We start from the raw sequence: 17,247 nt of genomic DNA, 5'->3' as shown, positions 1-17,247 counted from the left end.
CGCGGGTCAAATGCCAGGATTAGTCGTTCAGAACTCTGCAGCTCGTGTACTGTCCTGCACCAGGCGTCGCGACCCCATCACTCCCACCCTCGCCCTCACCCTCGCCCTCGCTCGCCTCCACTGGCTCCCCATCCCCCAGAGGATCGGATTCCTCATCCTCACCTACAAGGCCATTCACGGCCTCGCTCCCTCCTACCTCTCCGACCTACTATCCCCCTACCTGCCCGTACCCTCCGTTCCTCCGGCTCCGGTCTGCTCCACATCCCCCGCCCCAACCGCCCGACCATCGGTGGCCTTCAGCCTCTCAGCCCCGAGGCTCTGGAACTCTATCCCCAGTGCCTTCGCCGCTTCCTCCCTTTCCTCCTTCAAGGCCGGTCTCAAGACTTCTCTCTTTGACCTTCAGCCTTCAGCTCCGCTCTCGAATCTCTACCCCCTCCTCCCTCCCTCCCTTCCCTCCCCTCACCCTGACCATTTTCCCCCTCCTCGCTCCCTCCCTTCCTCCCCTCACCCTGACCATTTCCCCCTCCTCGCTCCCTCCCTTCCCTCCCCTCACCCTGACCATTTCCCCCCTCCTCGCTCCCTCCCCTCACCCTGACCATTTCCCCCCAATGCTCGGGTCCCGACCCAACTGTACAGCGCCTTAGGACGTCCTCCCGACGTGAAAGGCGCTCTATAAATGCAATCTTGTTGTTGTTGTAGTGTTGTTTATTATAACGCCCTAATAGAACACCGGAAAAACTAAAAACCACAACGAGACGCAGTTTTACCGCAAAAAAAAGGGCGTTTTCCTGAGGTCCAACAGCAAACTCTCACCTCACCCTCGGGTTTCCTGCCTCACATCACGCCTGTGCTACACACGTCTCTTGCACAGACATCCGTCCGTGTTTAATCGTGGGGTTCAAAACTATGAGGGGCTTCGATAAGAGTAAATAGAGGGAAGCTTGGTAAAAAGAACCAGAGGGGAGACCAGACGAGGACTTGTTACGGTCTGGAACGCACGCGCGCATACACAGACACACACACAGACGCACGCACGCGCACACAGACGCACGCGCACACCGATGCACACACACACACATGCGCACGCAGACACACGCACACACACACGCACACACACAGACGCACGCACCCACAGATGCACACACACACACACAGACACACGCGCACACACAGACGCACGCGCACACAGATGCACACACGCACACACAGACGCACGCACACACACACAGACGCACGCACACACAGACACACACACACACGGACACACGCGCGCACACAGACGCACGCACACACAGATGCACACACACACAGACACACGTGCACACAGACGCACGCGCACACACGCAGACGCCTGAAAGCGTAATGGAAGCCGTTTCGATGATAGCTTAGAAATGGAACTGGACAGGGACTTGAAAAGGAAATAGGTGCCGGGCTTTGGGGTAAGAGCGGGGGTGGGGGGGGGTAGTGGGACGAGTTGGGACATCCCCCCGCTCTTACCCCAACCAGTCCCACTCCCGCCCCCCCCCCACCCTGCGCTCTCCCCCACACCCCTTCAAGTAATTTCCTGTTCGAGTAACTCCTCCCTAACTCCCTTTGGAAAGTTGTCATTGAATCTGTTTCCACCGAAACCCACTGGAACTCTACCCCTCAACCCCCCCCCACCTTCTCTCGCCCCCCCTTCAAGTCCCTTCCTCCTCGACTGTGCCTTCGGCCACTCTCCTCACCCCCCCCCCACACTGCCCTCCACCCCTCCTGAACCCAAAGCCCCTGACTGTCCAGCCTGGGACGTCTTTCCGAGGCTGTTGTTTTTGGACCTCCCCCCCCCCCCCCCCCCACCCCGAGGGTCGTGTAAGGGGAACGTACAAACATTTGCCAGGTGGGAACTCGATCGATCTCCGTCCGGGGATTTTTGTACAGCCACATCTCCTCCGGGTGGATAACTCGCTGAAATGGAGTCAGCGACTCGGAGATCCTGGAGAGAGGAAAAGAAAAACGATCGATAATAATAACAGTAAATAACAATAATAATTATAGTCCTCGCGCTTGACCCGAGACGTCTCAAAGCGCTTCACCCTAAAGCGTAGGTGACTGTGCACTTAGTGGGCGAAACGGGAGGCGCGCGGGTCTGCGCGCGCGTGTCCGTGTGCGGGTCTGTGCACACGCGTGGGTGTGGGTGGGTCTGCGTGTGGGTGGGTCTGCGTGTGTTCCCGTGTCTGCGTGTGTGCGGAGTAAGGAGACGTGCCTCAGGTTTGGCCCCGACCCGACCAGCCCCAGAGGGACAGAGACACAGACAGATTAGGAGAGCCCGTCACCTTGCATCACAAGCTTTAAAGGTATTCGGTGAGATCTTGCGACAGTGACCGTATGAATTCCCTCGTCGATTGTTGTTGAAGCAGACGTCGGGGGCCGGTCGGGCTCCTGTCCGGAACAAATACCCACAAACAACGGGCGTCGGGTCAAATGTGAGGATTATTATTATTATATTATTATTATTACGTTACCATTAGTGTTTTTAAGACGCTTTTTTTGGTCTCGGAGCTGCAAAGTGGTGGTGGGTGGGGGGGGGTGTGAGGGGGAGCAAGAGGGAGGGTAAGGGAGAGCGGGAGGTGGAGGGGAAGAGGGGAAGGAGGAGATGGAGAGGGGGAGAGGGGGAGGGAGGGGGTAGAGGGGGTGATGTTGCTGTTCCTGCCAGGTTCCCCCTCCAATCGACTTCAAGTCCATTCAGCCGCTATGCCCCCGAAACCCTACCGCTCTCCCCCTCCCCCTCTATCCTTCCGCCTTGCCCATTTCCTTCCCCATCCTCAGGAACGCCTTCCTCTTCGACCTTCCCACTTCCCCCTTCCCACCACAACTCGCTCCGTCACTGTCAAGTGCTCTGGGGCGCTACTCTGCGTGTGTGTGTGGGGGTGGGGGTGGGGGTTGGGGTGGGGGGGTGGTGGTGGGGGGTGAACGTTGTGTCGTTGTTACCTGGACCCCACAAAGCCACACACTGCTTCTTGGTGTTCGGACATTCTCCGTTGTAGCAGAAGCCGGTGTTCTTTTGACACGGAGACCCATTCATCCGGTAAGTGTCCTCCGGACACTGACTCGATCTGCCGTCGCACATTTCCAGTAGGTCACAATCATGTTTCTCCGGACGGCACACACTGCCCGGCTCAGAGAACTGCCGGGGAACCGGGGGGAGAGAGAGAGAGAGAGAGACTGAGAGACTGAGAGAGGGAGAAACGGTGAGAATGAGAGTGAGAGAGAGTGAGAGTGAGAGACGGAGTAGTGAGAGAGAGAGAGAGTGAGTGAGTGACTAAGTGACTGAGTGACTGAGAGAGGGAGAAACGGTGAGAATGAGAGTGAGAGAGAGTGAGAGTGAGAGACGGAGTAGTGAGAGAGAGAGAGAGTGAGTGAGTGACTAAGTGACTGAGTGACTGAGAGAGGGAGAAACGGTGAGAATGAGAGTGAGAGAGAGTGAGAGACGGAGTAGTGAGAGAGAGAGAGAGAGAGAGAGTGAGTGAGTGACTAAGTGACTGAGTGACTGAGAGAGGGAGAAACGGTGAGAATGAGAGTGAGAGAGAGTGAGAGTGAGAGACGGAGTAGTGAGAGAGAGAGAGAGTGAGTGAGTGACTAAGTGACTGAGTGACTGAGAGAGGGAGAAACGGTGAGAATGAGAGTGAGAGAGAGTGAGAGTGAGAGACGGAGTAGTGAGAGAGAGAGAGAGAGAGTGAGTGAGTGACTAAGTGACTGAGTGACTGAGTGACTGAGAGAGGGAGAAACGGTGAGAATGAGAGTGAGAGACTGAGAGAGGGAGAAACGGTGAGAATGAGAGTGAGAGAGAGAGTGAGAGTGAGAGACGGAGTAGTGAGAGAGATAGAGAGAGTGAGTGAGAGACTGAGAGAGGGAGAAACGGTGAGAATGAGAGTGAGAGAGAGTGAGAGTGAGAGACGGAGTAGTGAGAGAGAGAGAGAGTGAGTGAGTGACTAAGTGACTGAGTGACTGAGAGAGGGAGAAACGGTGAGAATGAGAGTGAGAGAGAGTGAGAGACGGAGTAGTGAGAGAGAGAGAGAGAGAGAGAGTGAGTGAGTGACTAAGTGACTGAGTGACTGAGAGAGGGAGAAACGGTGAGAATGAGAGTGAGAGAGAGTGAGAGTGAGAGACGGAGTAGTGAGAGAGAGAGAGAGTGAGTGAGTGACTAAGTGACTGAGTGACTGAGAGAGGGAGAAACGGTGAGAATGAGAGTGAGAGAGAGTGAGAGTGAGAGACGGAGTAGTGAGAGAGAGAGAGAGAGAGTGAGTGAGTGACTAAGTGACTGAGTGACTGAGTGACTGAGAGAGGGAGAAACGGTGAGAATGAGAGTGAGAGACTGAGAGAGGGAGAAACGGTGAGAATGAGAGTGAGAGAGAGAGTGAGAGTGAGAGACGGAGTAGTGAGAGAGATAGAGAGAGTGAGTGAGAGACTGAGAGAGGGAGAAACGGTGAGAATGAGAGTGAGAGAGAGTGAGAGTGAGAGACGGAGTAGTGAGAGAGAGAGAGAGTGAGTGAGTGACTAAGTGACTGAGTGACTGAGTGACTGAGAGAGGGAGAAACGGTGAGAATGAGAGTGAGAGACTGAGAGAGGGAGAAACGGTGAGAATGAGAGTGAGAGAGAGAGTGAGAGTGAGAGACGGAGTAGTGAGAGAGAGAGAGAGTGAGTGAGTAAGAAACCTAGAGAGAGTGAGAGACTGAGAGAGGGAGAGAGAGAGAGAGAGCGTGAGAAAAGGAGAGAGAGTGAGAGACTGAGAAAAGGAGAGAGTGAGAGACTGAGAGACTGAGAGTAAGAGAGAGAGAGAGAGAGAAACGGAAAGGGAGAGACATAAAGAGAGAGCCCAGAGAGAGAGAGAAAGGTTCACATTGCTACGCACAGTGCTATTCTGTCGCTCCCTTTCGTGGGGGGGAAGGGGGGGGGGGGGGGGTAAGAGTTACTGCGAAGTGTAGTGACTGTGTGTGGCTTATCGCGTCTTCGAGACGTCTCAAAGCGCTTCACGGGATACAGTGTATAGCGAACTGAATGTGGGCTGAAATTTTATCGGGGTGAGGGGGGGAAGAGGAGAGGGGCAGAGAAGGTGGAGTGGGGAGGGCGAGAGAGAGAGAGAGAGAGAGGGGGGGGGAGAGGAAGTTAGGGGCTGACTACCGGGGTTGAACCGGTTCACTCTGAGACGAATGGGCAAATACCTGTCTATGTTCCTCCTACACCCGCACCACTCTCACCAGTAAAGGCACAAACCGCTTTGGCGTCTGTTCCGCTGCAACAGATCTCTATCAGGTTTTGCTCAATCGTCCGGGAGGGAGAGTTTCGAAATGTTCCTGTTTGTACTTCTGTCTTTAATTAGTATGAATCAAAGGGGCCACATTCTCTTCCAGGGTGCGAAGGGCGGGCGGGCGGGCGGGTGGGGTGGGGTGGGGTGGGGTGGGGGGGAAAGACAACGCGGAGGGCCGAGGGGAGTGCTAATGCCTTCAGCGTCGATAAGAATCCACCGTATGATAGTCCGCTTTGGCCGAGTTTTAATAATAACAATCACGTCTTCGAGACGTCTCAAAGCGCTTCGCGGGATACGCCGCAAAGTGTAGTGACTGTGCGTTTTGTGGGCGAACCGGGGGTGGTGGGTGGGGTGGGGGTTGGGGGGACGTGGGTTACAATCCAAAGGCAATAAAAAAAACCATCATAATAATTATCATTAGGATTCAACCCCGGGGTTCACGGGATAGTCTCAAATTGCTTCCTTTTTTTTTTGGGCTGTGATGTGCGACGACCGCATTTTTTGTTCAGTGAGCGGTGGATTTTATTGGGGCAGAGAGAGAGGGAGAGAGAGGGAGAGAGAGAGAGAGAGGGAGAGAGAGGGAGAGAGAGAGTGAGTGAGAAACGAGGGAGTGGGGGAGAATCATAGGAACAGGAGGAGGCCATTCAGCCCCTCGAGCCTGTTCCGCCATTCTCTAAGATCAGGGCGGATCTGTGCCTCGACTCCAATTACCCGCCTCTGCCCCCATAGCCCTTGAATACCCCCCGACCTCCCCCCCCACTTCCCCCACAGCCCCGAGTACCATGCACTCATGGCAGCAGTCCCCGTCGGCACACCGAGCGCCCGCGCGCAGCTCACACGTCTCCGCGTTACAGCAGTCGTTCTGACATTCCTGTGGGAGGGGGGAACAGGGGCTCAGAGCAGCATCGGAAAGCTGTGCCGACGCACCGCCCGCGCGCGCGGGTGCGCGTTTTGTTTGCGTCCGTGCGTGCGCGCGCGGCGCGCCCGGGCGCCCGCCCGTGTCGTGTTTGCGGGTGCGCCGTGCGTGTTTTACGTCGGCCGTGTTGTGTTTGCCCGCTCCCGTGTTGGGTGTGTGTGGGCGTGGCGGGGGCTGGCGTACCTCTGGAGTGCCGCAATCGCACTCCTCCCCCCTCTCCACGAAGCGGTTGCCGCAGACGGCTTCGCCGATCACCTCGTGGATGTTGGGGATGTTGCGAATACAGGAGGATGTTCGGGACAACACGAAGCTCTGGAAGTTCTGGTGGCTGCAGGAGCTGAACTTGTCCGGGAACTTTCGGCTGCGGAGGCGATACGCACCGAGTCACACCGCGGCAGCGACGACGACGACGACGACAACATCGACGACAGTCACGACGACAACAACCACCACCACCACCACCACCACGACAACGACACCCACAACATCGACAGCGACGACGACAAGGCCAACAACATCGACAGCAACATCAACAACAGCAGCAGCATCATCGTCGCCAACAGCACCGACGACAACACCAGGAACAACGTCAACGACAACAACGACGCCATCGTCAATAATAATGATGATAATAGTCCTGGAGTTTGATATAGCGCTTGACCACGAGACGTCTCAAAGCGCTTCACAGGATACACTGTAAAGTGAATCGACTGTGTGTTTTGTCCCACAAACAATTATTATTATTAAACATATTATTACATAACAACAACAACAACAACACATGACACTTCCACGGCCCCTCTCAGTCAGGAGTCAGGGATTTGGACCCGAGCCGGGGGTGGGGATCAGGAGGGGTGGAGGGTGGGGAGGGTGAGGGGGTAGGAGGGTGACCGCAGGCGCGGTCGAGGAGGAGATGGGTCTTGAAGGAGGCGAGGGAGGGAGGGAGGGAGGGAGGCGGAGGGACTATGGGATGGAGTTCCAAAGGGTGGGGGCAGAGAGAGACCGAACGTCAACCGCAACATGAAGCATCACCGCACCACAGAGACAGCCTTACCCGATGGAGGGCGCCATGATACAGGCCCCGGCCTGACAGTAGCAGCCCGCCTGGTCGTGGGACATTCCCAGGTTGTGTCCCATCTCGTGAGCGATGGTGGACGCCACCCCAATCACACTCGAGGCATGATCCTGGAACAACAACTGGGGGCTTCAGTCCTCGAGGCCAGAGCGATAGAGATAGAGAGAGAGAGAAAGAAAGATAGAGAGAGAGAGAGAGAGAACGTAGAGAGAGAGAGAGACCAAGTGTCCTCAAGGGCATTGCTCGGTCTCCCCTCACATACGCCAATAACAAGCCTGGCGTCAGGTTACAGCGCATTCACAGCTCACAGAGGGGGCACAGGCGGGGTTTATAATAATAATAATAATAATAATAATTGCATTTGATACAGTCTGTCTGTCTGTGTCTCTGTCTGTCTGTCTCTGTCTGTGTCTCTGTCTGTCTGTCTGTCTGTCTGTCTGTCTGTTTGTCTTTCTCTCTTTCTCTCAGTCTAAGTATCTTTCAGTCTCAGTCTCAGGTCTCTCAGTCTCAGGTCTCTCAGTCTCAGTCTCTCTCAGTCTCAGTCTCTCTCAGTCTCAGTCTCTCTCAGTCTCAGGTCTCTCAGTCTCAGTCTCTCTCAGTCTCAGTCTCTCTCAGTCTCAGTCTCTCTCAGTCTCAGTCTCTCAGTCTCAGACTCTCTCAGTCTCAGTCTCTCTCAGTCTCAGTCTCTCTCAGTCTCAGTCTCTCTCAGTCTCAGTCTCTCTCAGTCTCAGGTCTCTCAGTCACCCTCTCTCTTTCTACTATAGGTTCTTAGAAAGGAAACCAGGGTCTAAAGCCCTATTTCTTAGATAGGAAACCAGGGTCCAAAGTAGAATCCAATTTGGGTGGAGACCAACACCATAACTTGATATCAAACTGTACCAAATTCCAGGAAATATTATTACGCTCCTTTTCCCGTAACGGAGAGAACCCGGGTTCGATTCCCAGGTCAGAACGAAACGTTGGGCAAGTTTCCTTCCTCCACCCACACACACACACACACACACACCCCCACACACACACACACACACACCCCACGCGCCTCTGGTTACCGGCGGTCAGTAGGAACCCGGTTGTTAGTCGATTGGCGGATGGCTTTTCCGGGGGTGATAATCCCATCAAAATTAATAAAAATAATTTGGTCACTCAATCCATGATTGTTTGTGGGGGCGTCGCTGTGTGCAATTGGCCGCCGCGTTTCGCCCACAAAAAGTCACTACACTTTACAGTGTATCCCGCTTTGAGGCGTCTCGAAGACGTGATCAGGCGCTGTGTCAAACGCAATATTATTAATAATGTAATAATACTATAATTATTATTTTGTGGGCGGAACGTGGGTTGAGTCCTCAGTGTCCCGGTCTCGTTCCTTGTTCCTGTCGTTAATTACCCTCTGAAGACACACTCTAATCGTTGTAACCTGTGTTCTTCTCTTCCCCCCTATCCTCCCTCTCTCCTCCCTCTTTCTCTCCCTCTCACCCTCTCTCTCCCCTCCCATCCCCTCTCACACACTCACTCTGTCTCCTCTGCCCTCTCTCACTCCTCTGCCCCCCACTCCCACACTCCCTCTCTCTCTCCCCCTTTCTCTCTGTCGCCTTTCTCTCTCTCCCCCACTCTTCTCCCTCCCCCCACTCTCTCTCACACACACATTTCCCCCCCACTCCCTTTCCTCCTCTCTCTCTCACACACTCCCCCTTTCTCCCTCTCTCTCCCCCCTTCTCCCCCCCCTCTCTCTCTCCCGTATCTCCCCCTCTTCTCCCTCTCACACTCTCTCACTCCCTCTCTCTCCCATACTTTACCCCTCTCTTCCCTTTCCGTCTCACACACCCACTCTCTCGCTCCCCCCAACCCCCCCCCATCTCCTTCTCACACTCTCTCACTCCCCCCCCCCTCTCGCTCTCTCCACAGGGATATAAAGTGTGGACTACTGAGCTGCAAAGGTGGGGATACAAGTCCCTCCTTTGCCACGAGATACGGTTCGATCGGCCCCTGCAAATTAATAATGGGAGCTGACAACACGAACAAAAACCCGGGTCTGGTACAGAACGGGATTAAATGTGGAGAGAACAAGGTAGTGTTTCCATCACGCTCCCCCCAACACCCCACCCACCCCCCGAAAAAATCTCCCCCTCCACCCTGACAATCTCCCTTCCCCCTGAAAACCTTTTCCCTCCCCTGAAAATCTGTTCGTTCCTCCCGATAAAATCTCTCCTCTCCCCCCTAAAAGAAAATCCCCCTCCCGGAAAATCTCTCCTCTCCCCGAAAAATCTCTCCCCCAAACCCATCCAGCGATGGCGCCTTCGGTCACCTCCCGCCTCCTCCAGAGACGTCTCAAAGCGCTTCACAGAATATACATTTTAAGTTGTAGTCACTGGGTAGTTTGCTCAGTTCTTGTCCTCCCCAATAATTATCTACTTGGGTTGGTCAGGGCTATGGGGAGAGAGCGGCGGAGTGGGGTTGATCAGGGCTATGGGGAGAACGCGGGGGGAGTGGGTTGATTAGGGCTATGGGGAGAGCGCGGGGGGGGAGTGGGGTTGATCAGGGCTATGGGGAGAGCGCGGGGGGGGGGGGGTGATTTGAAAGCTCTTTTCAAAGAGCCGTCACAGACACGGAGGGGCCGAATGGCCTCCTTCTGCGCTGCATGATTCTATGCTTCTAAGCGTCCGGGGCCGAAGGGTTAATCTCCGCTCTCGCGAGATGCTGTTGCGCAATTGCCAGCGCCTGATGCCCGGTGACCAAAAATCATTCATCATTCATGTTTGCGAAAAACCATTGCCTTCGTCTGTGACGTCTGCTGAGATTTCCTGTCATTCCGAGTTATTTCCCCTTTTACGGCACAAGTCATTGGGTCCACATCGACCTTTGAAGTGCTTCTTCCTGGAAAGTGCCAAACATGAGCTCGAGCGCTGGGTTTTGAGCAACTTCATGGAATCGTACAATTGTGCAACACAGAAGGAGACCATTCGGCCTATTGTGTCTGTGTCGGCTCTTTGGAAAGAGCTTCCAAATCAACCCCACTCCCCCGCTCTCTCCCCATAGCCCTGATCAACCCCACTCCCCCGTCTCTCCCCATAGCCCTGATCAACCCCACTTCCCCGCGCTCTCCCCATAGCCCTGATCAACCCCACTCCCCCGCTCTCTCCCCATAGCCCTGATCAACCCCACTCCCCCCGCTCTCTCCCCATAGCCCTGATCAACCCCACTCCCCCGCTCTCCCCCATAGCCCTGATCAACCCACTCCCCCGCTCTCTCCCCATAGCCCTGATCAACCCCACTCCCCCGCTCTCTCCCCATAGCCCTGATCAACCCCACTCCCCCCGCGCTCTCCCCATAGCCCTGATCAACCCCACTCCCCCGCTCTCCCCATAGCCCTGATCAACCCCACTCCCCCGCTCTCTCCCCATAGCCCTGATCAACCCCACTCCCCCGCTCTCTCCCATAGCCCTGATCAACCCCACTCCCCCCGCTCTCCCCATAGCCCTGATCAACCCCACTCCCCCCGCTCTCTCCCCATAGCCCTGATCACCCCACTCCCCCCCCCCCCATAGCCCTGATCAACCCCACTCCCCCGCTCTCCCCATAGCCCTGATCAACCCCACTCCCCCGCTCTCTCCCCATAGCCCTGATCAACCCCACTCCCCCGCTCTCTCCCCATAGCCCTGATCAACCCCACTCCCCCCGCGCTCTCCCATAGCCCTGATCAACCCCACTCCCCCGCTCTCCCCATAGCCCTGATCAACCCCACTATCACCCCCATCCTCGCCCATCTCCACTGGCTTATCACACAGAGGATACATTTCAAGATCCTGGTCCTCACCTTTAAGGCCATCCCTGGCCTCGCCCCCTCCTACCTCTCTGACCTGCTGCCTCCTTACCAACCTGCCCGCTCCCTCCGTTCATCGGGCTCCACCTGCTCCATGTCTCCCGCCCGACCCGGCCTACCATCGGTCGCCAAATTTCAGCCTCTCTGCCCCCACACCCTGGAACTCCATCCCTTCGCTTCCTCCCTTATCTCCTTCAAAACCGGTCTCAAGACCTTTCTCTTCGACCGTGCCTTTGGTCTCCCTCCCACCTCTCTGCCTTCCCTCACCCCTACAGCACCCCTCCCCCATGCTCGGGCCCCGACATTTGACTGTTTAGCGCTTTGGGACGTCCTCCCGACGTGAAAGGCGCTCTACAAATTAATTTTGTGGTTCTTGCTGTTCAAAGCCCTCCATCGTCTTGCTCCCCCCTATCTCTGCACCTCATAACCCCCTACCATCCTGCTCGCTCCCTCCGCTTAGTGGGCTCCGGCCTGCTTCACGTCCCCCCGCCTCGCCCGCCCCACCATTGGCGGCCGGGCCTTCTGCCAGTCTGCCCCCACCCTCTGGAACGAGGCACGTTTGAAGAGTATGGTCTTCAGACGCAACCTGAAGATGGGAAAGGAAGGGGGCAAGACGGAGGGATAAAGAAAGTGTTCCAGAGTTTCAATCACCATTGCTCTCTCTCTCTCTCTCTCTCTCCGCAGATGTGCATGGACGGAAAATGTCAATCTCTTTTGCATTCCAGAGTCCTCAGTACCTGCACCGCCAAATGTCCCCAACACTCGGTAAGGTCACCAACAGTTATTGCCTCCCCGGTTCCTCCGTGCGGAGGAACATAGGAGTTCTGTAGCTTAGAATCCTTAGAGCATTCGGTACAGCGACTTATCACCTCGTTGAGGCGACTCAAAGCACTTCACAGAATGTACGTAAAGTGAATTGACTGGATATTTAACCCCGGAAAGCGATCCCCCAATCGACTAACAACCGGGTTCCTACTGACAGAGGCGCGTGTGTGTGTGTGTGGGGGGGGGGGGGAGGGTGGGGGGAGGGTGGTGGTGGGGGGGAAAGTTACGACGCTTGCCCAACGTTTCCCCTGACTTGACCCGCCCGGGAATCAAACCCGTGTGTGTCAGACACCCGGCCGGTCACGGTGACGGGTTTCCGTGTGTGTCAGACACCGGCCGGTCACGGTGACGGGTTTCCGTGTGTGTCAGACACCCGGCTGGTCACGGTGACGGGTTTCCGTGTGTGTGTCAGACACCCGACCGGTCACGGTGACGGGTTTCCGTGTGTGTCAGACACCCGGCCGGTCACGGTGACGGGTTTCCGTGTGTGTCAGACACCCGACCGGTCACGGTGACGGGTTTCCGTGTGTGTCAGACACCCGACCGGTCACGGTGACGGGTTTCCGTGTGTGTCAGACACCCGGCTGGTCACGGTGACGGGTTTCCGTGCGTGTCAGACACCCGGCCGGTCACGGTGACGGGTTTCCGTGCGTGTCGGACACCCGCCTGGTCACCGGGTGAAACCAGCGTCTGTGTGGGTAACTGACTTTGTGGACTGTTTGTCTTACAGACTTGTAATCACCTTCAGCGTTGTCAGTGTGAGGAGGGCTGGTCTCCTCCCAACTGCGAGGCCGTCAGGAATACCTTGAACTTTGCCATAGGTAACAATCCCCCCTCCACCCCAAGTGCTTTCCCCCCCAACCCCATTGCTCTCTCTCTCTCTCTCCCCCACACCAGCTCGCTCACCCCCAGCACTCTCTCTCTCTCTCTCTCCCCAGCGCTCTCTCTCTCTCTCTCTCTCCCCAGCGCTCTCTCTCTCTCTCTCTCTCCTACCAGCGCAATCTCTCCTCCCTAACACACTCTCTCTCCACACCCACCCCCCAGCCCCCGCGCGCTCTCTCTCTCTCCCCCCCCCAGTGCTCTCTCTCTCTCTCCCCCAGTGCTCTCCCTCTTTCTCTCTCCTCCCATCTCTCTCTCCCCCCACAGCGCGCTCTCTCTCTCTCTCTCCCCCCGCGCTCTCCTTCTTTCCTTCTCCTCCCATCTCTCTCTCACTCCCGCGCTCTCTCTCCCTCTCCCTCTTTCTCTCCCCCCCCAGCTCTCTCTCCTCTCCTCCCCACCGCACTCTCTCTCTCTCTTTCTCCCCCCCCCAGCTCTTTTTCCCTCTCTCTCTCTCTCTCTCTCTCTCTTCCCCCAGCACGTTGTCTCTCCCTCCCACCGGCCCGTAAACCCTCTCTGGTGTTTGCCCACAGTTTCCGTGGTCGTGATCGCAGTGATAGCGTTGGTGGCTGTTGTTGGGATTTTTCTGTACAAGCGGCGGAAGAGCACGTCAGCTCCCAGGTAACCAGACACTGGGGGGGGAGTTGGGTGTGGGGTGGGGGGAGAGGGGCTGGGGGATGAGTTCCTGTAGCTCAATGGTTAGAGCACTCGCCTCGCAAGCGAAAGGACCTCTGTTTACCCAGCGGGAACCCGTTGTTACTCAATTGGCGGACCGCTTTCCGGGGGTAATAATCCCTTGGGAAGGGTCCTGGCGGGGGGGGGGAGGGGGGGGTGAAGGGGATTTCGAGATCTTGGTGGGTGTATGTGTGGGGGGGTGGGGGGGGGTTGGTGTGCGGGGATGTTTCTGGCTTGCAAGTGGACAAAATCCTGTGTCTGAGAGCGAGACTAACCCCCTCCCCTTCCCCAATTCCCCCCCAGACCTCAGGTGACCCAGGACATTGGGGTCACAAACCCCGCATTCCTCCCTGGGACCCCACAGTTGCCCAGAGGTCACAATCCCCACCAGGTAAGTCTTTGCATCGCTCTCACCAGCCTTTGCCTGGCTCGTCAGCTCGTGCTCTCATAAGAACCTGTAGCTCAGGGGTTCGAGCCCTCGCCTCGCGAGCGAGAGGACCCGGGTTCGATTCCCGGGCGGGTCAGGTCGGGGCGAAACGTTGGGCAAGTTTCCTTACTCCCCCCCACCCCTCACACACACACACACACACACGCCTCTGTTTACCGGCAGTCAGAGGGAACCCGGTTGTTAGTCGATTGGCGGATCACATTCCGGGGTGGTAAACCCTTCAGAAAAAAATAATAATTTGGTCACTCAACCCACGGCTGTTTGTGGGGGACGCTGCTGTGCGCAATCGGCTGCCGCGTTTCGCCCACAAAATACACAGTCACTACACTTTACAGTGTATCCCATGAAGCACTTCTCAAAGACATGATAAGGCGCTGTGTCAAATGGGAGAGTTATTCTAACCCTCAGCTAAACATTCTCTGGTGGGTTAGAGGGGAAGGGGTGTGGGGGTGAAGGGTATAACTACCTAATGTCTCTCTGTTCTCTCCAGATTCAGGTACCGCGGACTGCTCCCCCACCGCCTCCCAATAAAGCTCCCAAACCGTACCCCATGGTTCCGGTAAGTCTTCACCCCACTCCACCCCTCCCCCCGAGCTGGGGGTTGGGATCAGGAGGGGGTGGAGGGCAGGGAGGATAGGGGTAAGAGGGTGACCGAAGCCACAGCCAAAGAAGAGGGGGGTCTTGAAGGAGGCAAGGGAGGAGGCGAGGCAAAGGGATTGTGGGATGGGATTCCAGAGGGTTGGGGGCAGAGAGACTGAAGGCCCAACCTCCAATGGTGGGGCGGGCAAAGCGGGGGACATGGAGAAGGCTGGAGCCCGTTGAACGGAGGGAACGGACAGGTCTATATGGAGTTAGCAGGTCACAGAAGCAGGGAGGAACAAGGCCAAGAAGGGTTACTCAGGCAAGACAGTCACTACACTTCACATTGAACCCTGTGAAGGCTCCTTGTATCGGATGTAAAGATTAGTATTTTTACAATTGTTGTTGTTGATTATTCTGTGCGTCTTCACCAATATATCTGCTGTTCTCTCTCTTGTAGGCAAACCAAAGGCAGATGCCACCACAGATGCCACCACAGATGCCACCACAGATGCCACCACAGAAGCCAATGGCACCCCCTAAGGTACGTGGGCTTTGTGATTTCTTTAGTTGTTCCGCTGTGCGGAACCTTTGGTGGTGGGGGGTGGGTGGGGTGGGGGAGTGTCAATAGTGAAATCAAGGAGCACTGGGGCCATTGGCAGAGAGCTGTGGGCACTTTGCCTTCCTAACCCCCTACCAACCTGCCCGCTCCCTCCGCTCAGCGGGCTCCGGACTGCTTCACGTCCCCCGCCTCGCTCGCCCCACCACTGGCGGGCGGGCGGACCTTCAACCTCTCTACCCCCACCCTCTGGAACTCCATCCCATGTCATGTCCCCCAAATATATTCTGCATTGTCCCCAGATATTATTTCCTAGCAGAAATCTGTCTCATTTGTTCCTGAAACAACATCTGTCTCCCTCGGGAGCCCGTTCGATAGGTTTACCGCTCGCTCACCAAAGTAGTGTTCCCGTAGAATTTGTTCTGAATTTACCGCCCCCCCCCCCAACCCCCCCTCCTTCAATCGCAGGTCGTGTCCTCTGGTTCTACTGTTCGTCACAAGATAAGACAGCTTATCAGGGTCAACATTATCTAGTCGATTGACGTAGAGATTTATATGTCATCGGAAAGGTCTTGCAGTGGGAGTGTCATGGGCACATTTTTGTGGGGGTTGAGGAGGAATCTCCTATCGTTGTCGAGCTGTGACCTGAACAAGCTCAGCTCAGTTTTGCTTAAGGCGTACACTCAATGTTTATGGCATGTTAAACGGCTCGTGAGTGGGTATGACAAGTGAATCATGAAGCTGAAATGTTTTTTTTCCCCCCCCCCTCAGATCCTGATGCCTCGGAACAAGCAATTGTATTGAAACCATCTCTGCCATTAATACCCCTCCCGCCTCACCACAGGTCATAGCCTCAGAGAATTATACAGCACAGAAGGAGGCCATTGGGTCCATCGTGTCCGGCCCGGCTCTTTGAAAAGAGTTTCCAATTCAACCCCACTCCCCGCTCTCTCCCCGTAGCCCTGATCAACCCCACTCCCCCGCTCTCTCCCCATAGCCCTGATCAACCCCACTCCCCCGCTCTCTCCCCATAGCCCTGATCAACCCCACTCCCCCGCTCTCTCCCCGTAGCCCTGATCAACCCCACTCCCCCGCTCTCTCCCCATAGCCCTGATCAACCCCACTCCCCCGCGCTCTCCCCATAGCCCTGCAAATTTCTCCCGCTCCCCACCCCCCCCACCCAAATAATTATCTGCTTCTCTCTTGAAAGTTGTTATCGAATCGGCTTCTACCACCCCTTCAGGCGATGCATTCCAGATCCCAACAGCTCGCTGTACGAAAACATTTCTCCTCCCCTCCCCTCTGGTTGTTTCGATAACGATCTTAAATCCGTGTCCTCTGATCCTCTCACTCGGTCTCAGATATCTACGTCTTATTTTTCTAGGCGGGTGGGGGGGGGGGGGGGGCGGAGGGGGAGGTTGAACTATCATTTCAAGTGTGTAAATTCTCCGAGACGCTACCGTGCAAAGGGCGCGATGTGTGAGAGCGCGAGTTACGGTTGCCCGCAAAATACTGGATTGGCGGATTGCTTTTCTGGGAAGTAATAATCTCTCCCCCCCCCCATCAGAAATAATAATAACAATACGGTCACTCGATCCACGACGGCTTTTGCGCCGCTGTGAGCAATTGGCCGCCTCGCCGCCTTTCGCCCGCAAAACGCACTTTACGGTCTGTCCTGCGAAGCGCTTTGAGACGTCTCGAGGACGCGACGAGGCGCCGGGTCACATTATGGTCGTTCTTTTCACCGCCGACGTCAAGTTGCTTTTTTCTTTAACAGAGCCCCAGTGCCTCCAGCACTTTTCCTGACAAAACCGGTTCCCTTCGTTGATTCCCGCCCTCGTTGACAGAACATTTTTGCGCAGTGAGAAGGACGTGTGTGAACACCTCAATACCTCTGGGGTCTCTCCCTGTGTGGATCTCTCAATAAAGATAACAATTTTATGGTATGTGGGTAAAAGCATCCAAACTCCCTCCCACCCCCCCGCCCGCCCCACTCACGCCCACCCCCATCTCTCTCTCTCTCTCTCTCTCTCTCTCTCAATAACTTGCGCCCTTCAGGTGGGATAGTGTCCCCTCTCTATTCTCTTTCGTTCTCCTCCGCTTTTTCTCTCTCGCTCCTCTCTCTCGTTCTCTCTCTCCGCGCTCTCTCTCTCTCTTCGCTCTCTCGCTCTCTTCTTTCTTTCTCTCTCTCTC

The 17,247-nt window shown here is 55.9% G+C and overlaps 2 protein-coding genes across 2 annotated transcripts in view; one reads left to right on the top strand and one right to left on the bottom strand.

Annotated features, from left to right (window-relative positions):
- The window catches only part of LOC103171817 (phospholipid phosphatase 5), a 13,908-nt gene extending 6,571 nt beyond the window's left edge, over nt 1-7,337 (bottom strand). The window contains exons 1-6 of the mRNA XM_042344414.1: nt 7,255-7,337; nt 6,384-6,561; nt 6,066-6,155; nt 2,968-3,163; nt 2,313-2,418; nt 1,864-1,972 (exon numbers count right to left, since the gene is read on the bottom strand). Of these exons, the coding sequence (XP_042200348.1) occupies nt 1,864-1,972; nt 2,313-2,418; nt 2,968-3,163; nt 6,066-6,155; nt 6,384-6,561; nt 7,255-7,337 (762 nt within the window). The remainder of the gene's footprint in view (nt 1-1,863; nt 1,973-2,312; nt 2,419-2,967; nt 3,164-6,065; nt 6,156-6,383; nt 6,562-7,254) is intronic.
- Nucleotides 7,338-9,177: 1,840 nt separating this feature from the next.
- Nucleotides 9,178-17,000, top strand: LOC121851044 (disintegrin and metalloproteinase domain-containing protein 8-like; the record flags this gene model as incomplete). Its single annotated transcript, XM_042344543.1, is given in 9 exon segments — nt 9,178-9,340; nt 11,777-11,857; nt 12,648-12,738; nt 13,327-13,414; nt 13,772-13,859; nt 14,407-14,475; nt 14,956-15,039; nt 15,826-15,898; nt 16,832-17,000. Coding segments are annotated over 8 exon segments (697 nt in total), but the record flags the coding sequence as incomplete, so codon positions are not given.
- Nucleotides 17,001-17,247: the final 247 nt, after the last annotated feature.

This window comes from Callorhinchus milii, unplaced genomic scaffold (genome assembly GCF_018977255.1).
Source record: "Callorhinchus milii isolate IMCB2004 unplaced genomic scaffold, IMCB_Cmil_1.0 Scaffold28, whole genome shotgun sequence".
Lineage (NCBI taxonomy): Eukaryota > Metazoa > Chordata > Chondrichthyes > Chimaeriformes > Callorhinchidae > Callorhinchus > Callorhinchus milii.
This window is presented reverse-complemented; position numbering and strand designations above follow the sequence as displayed.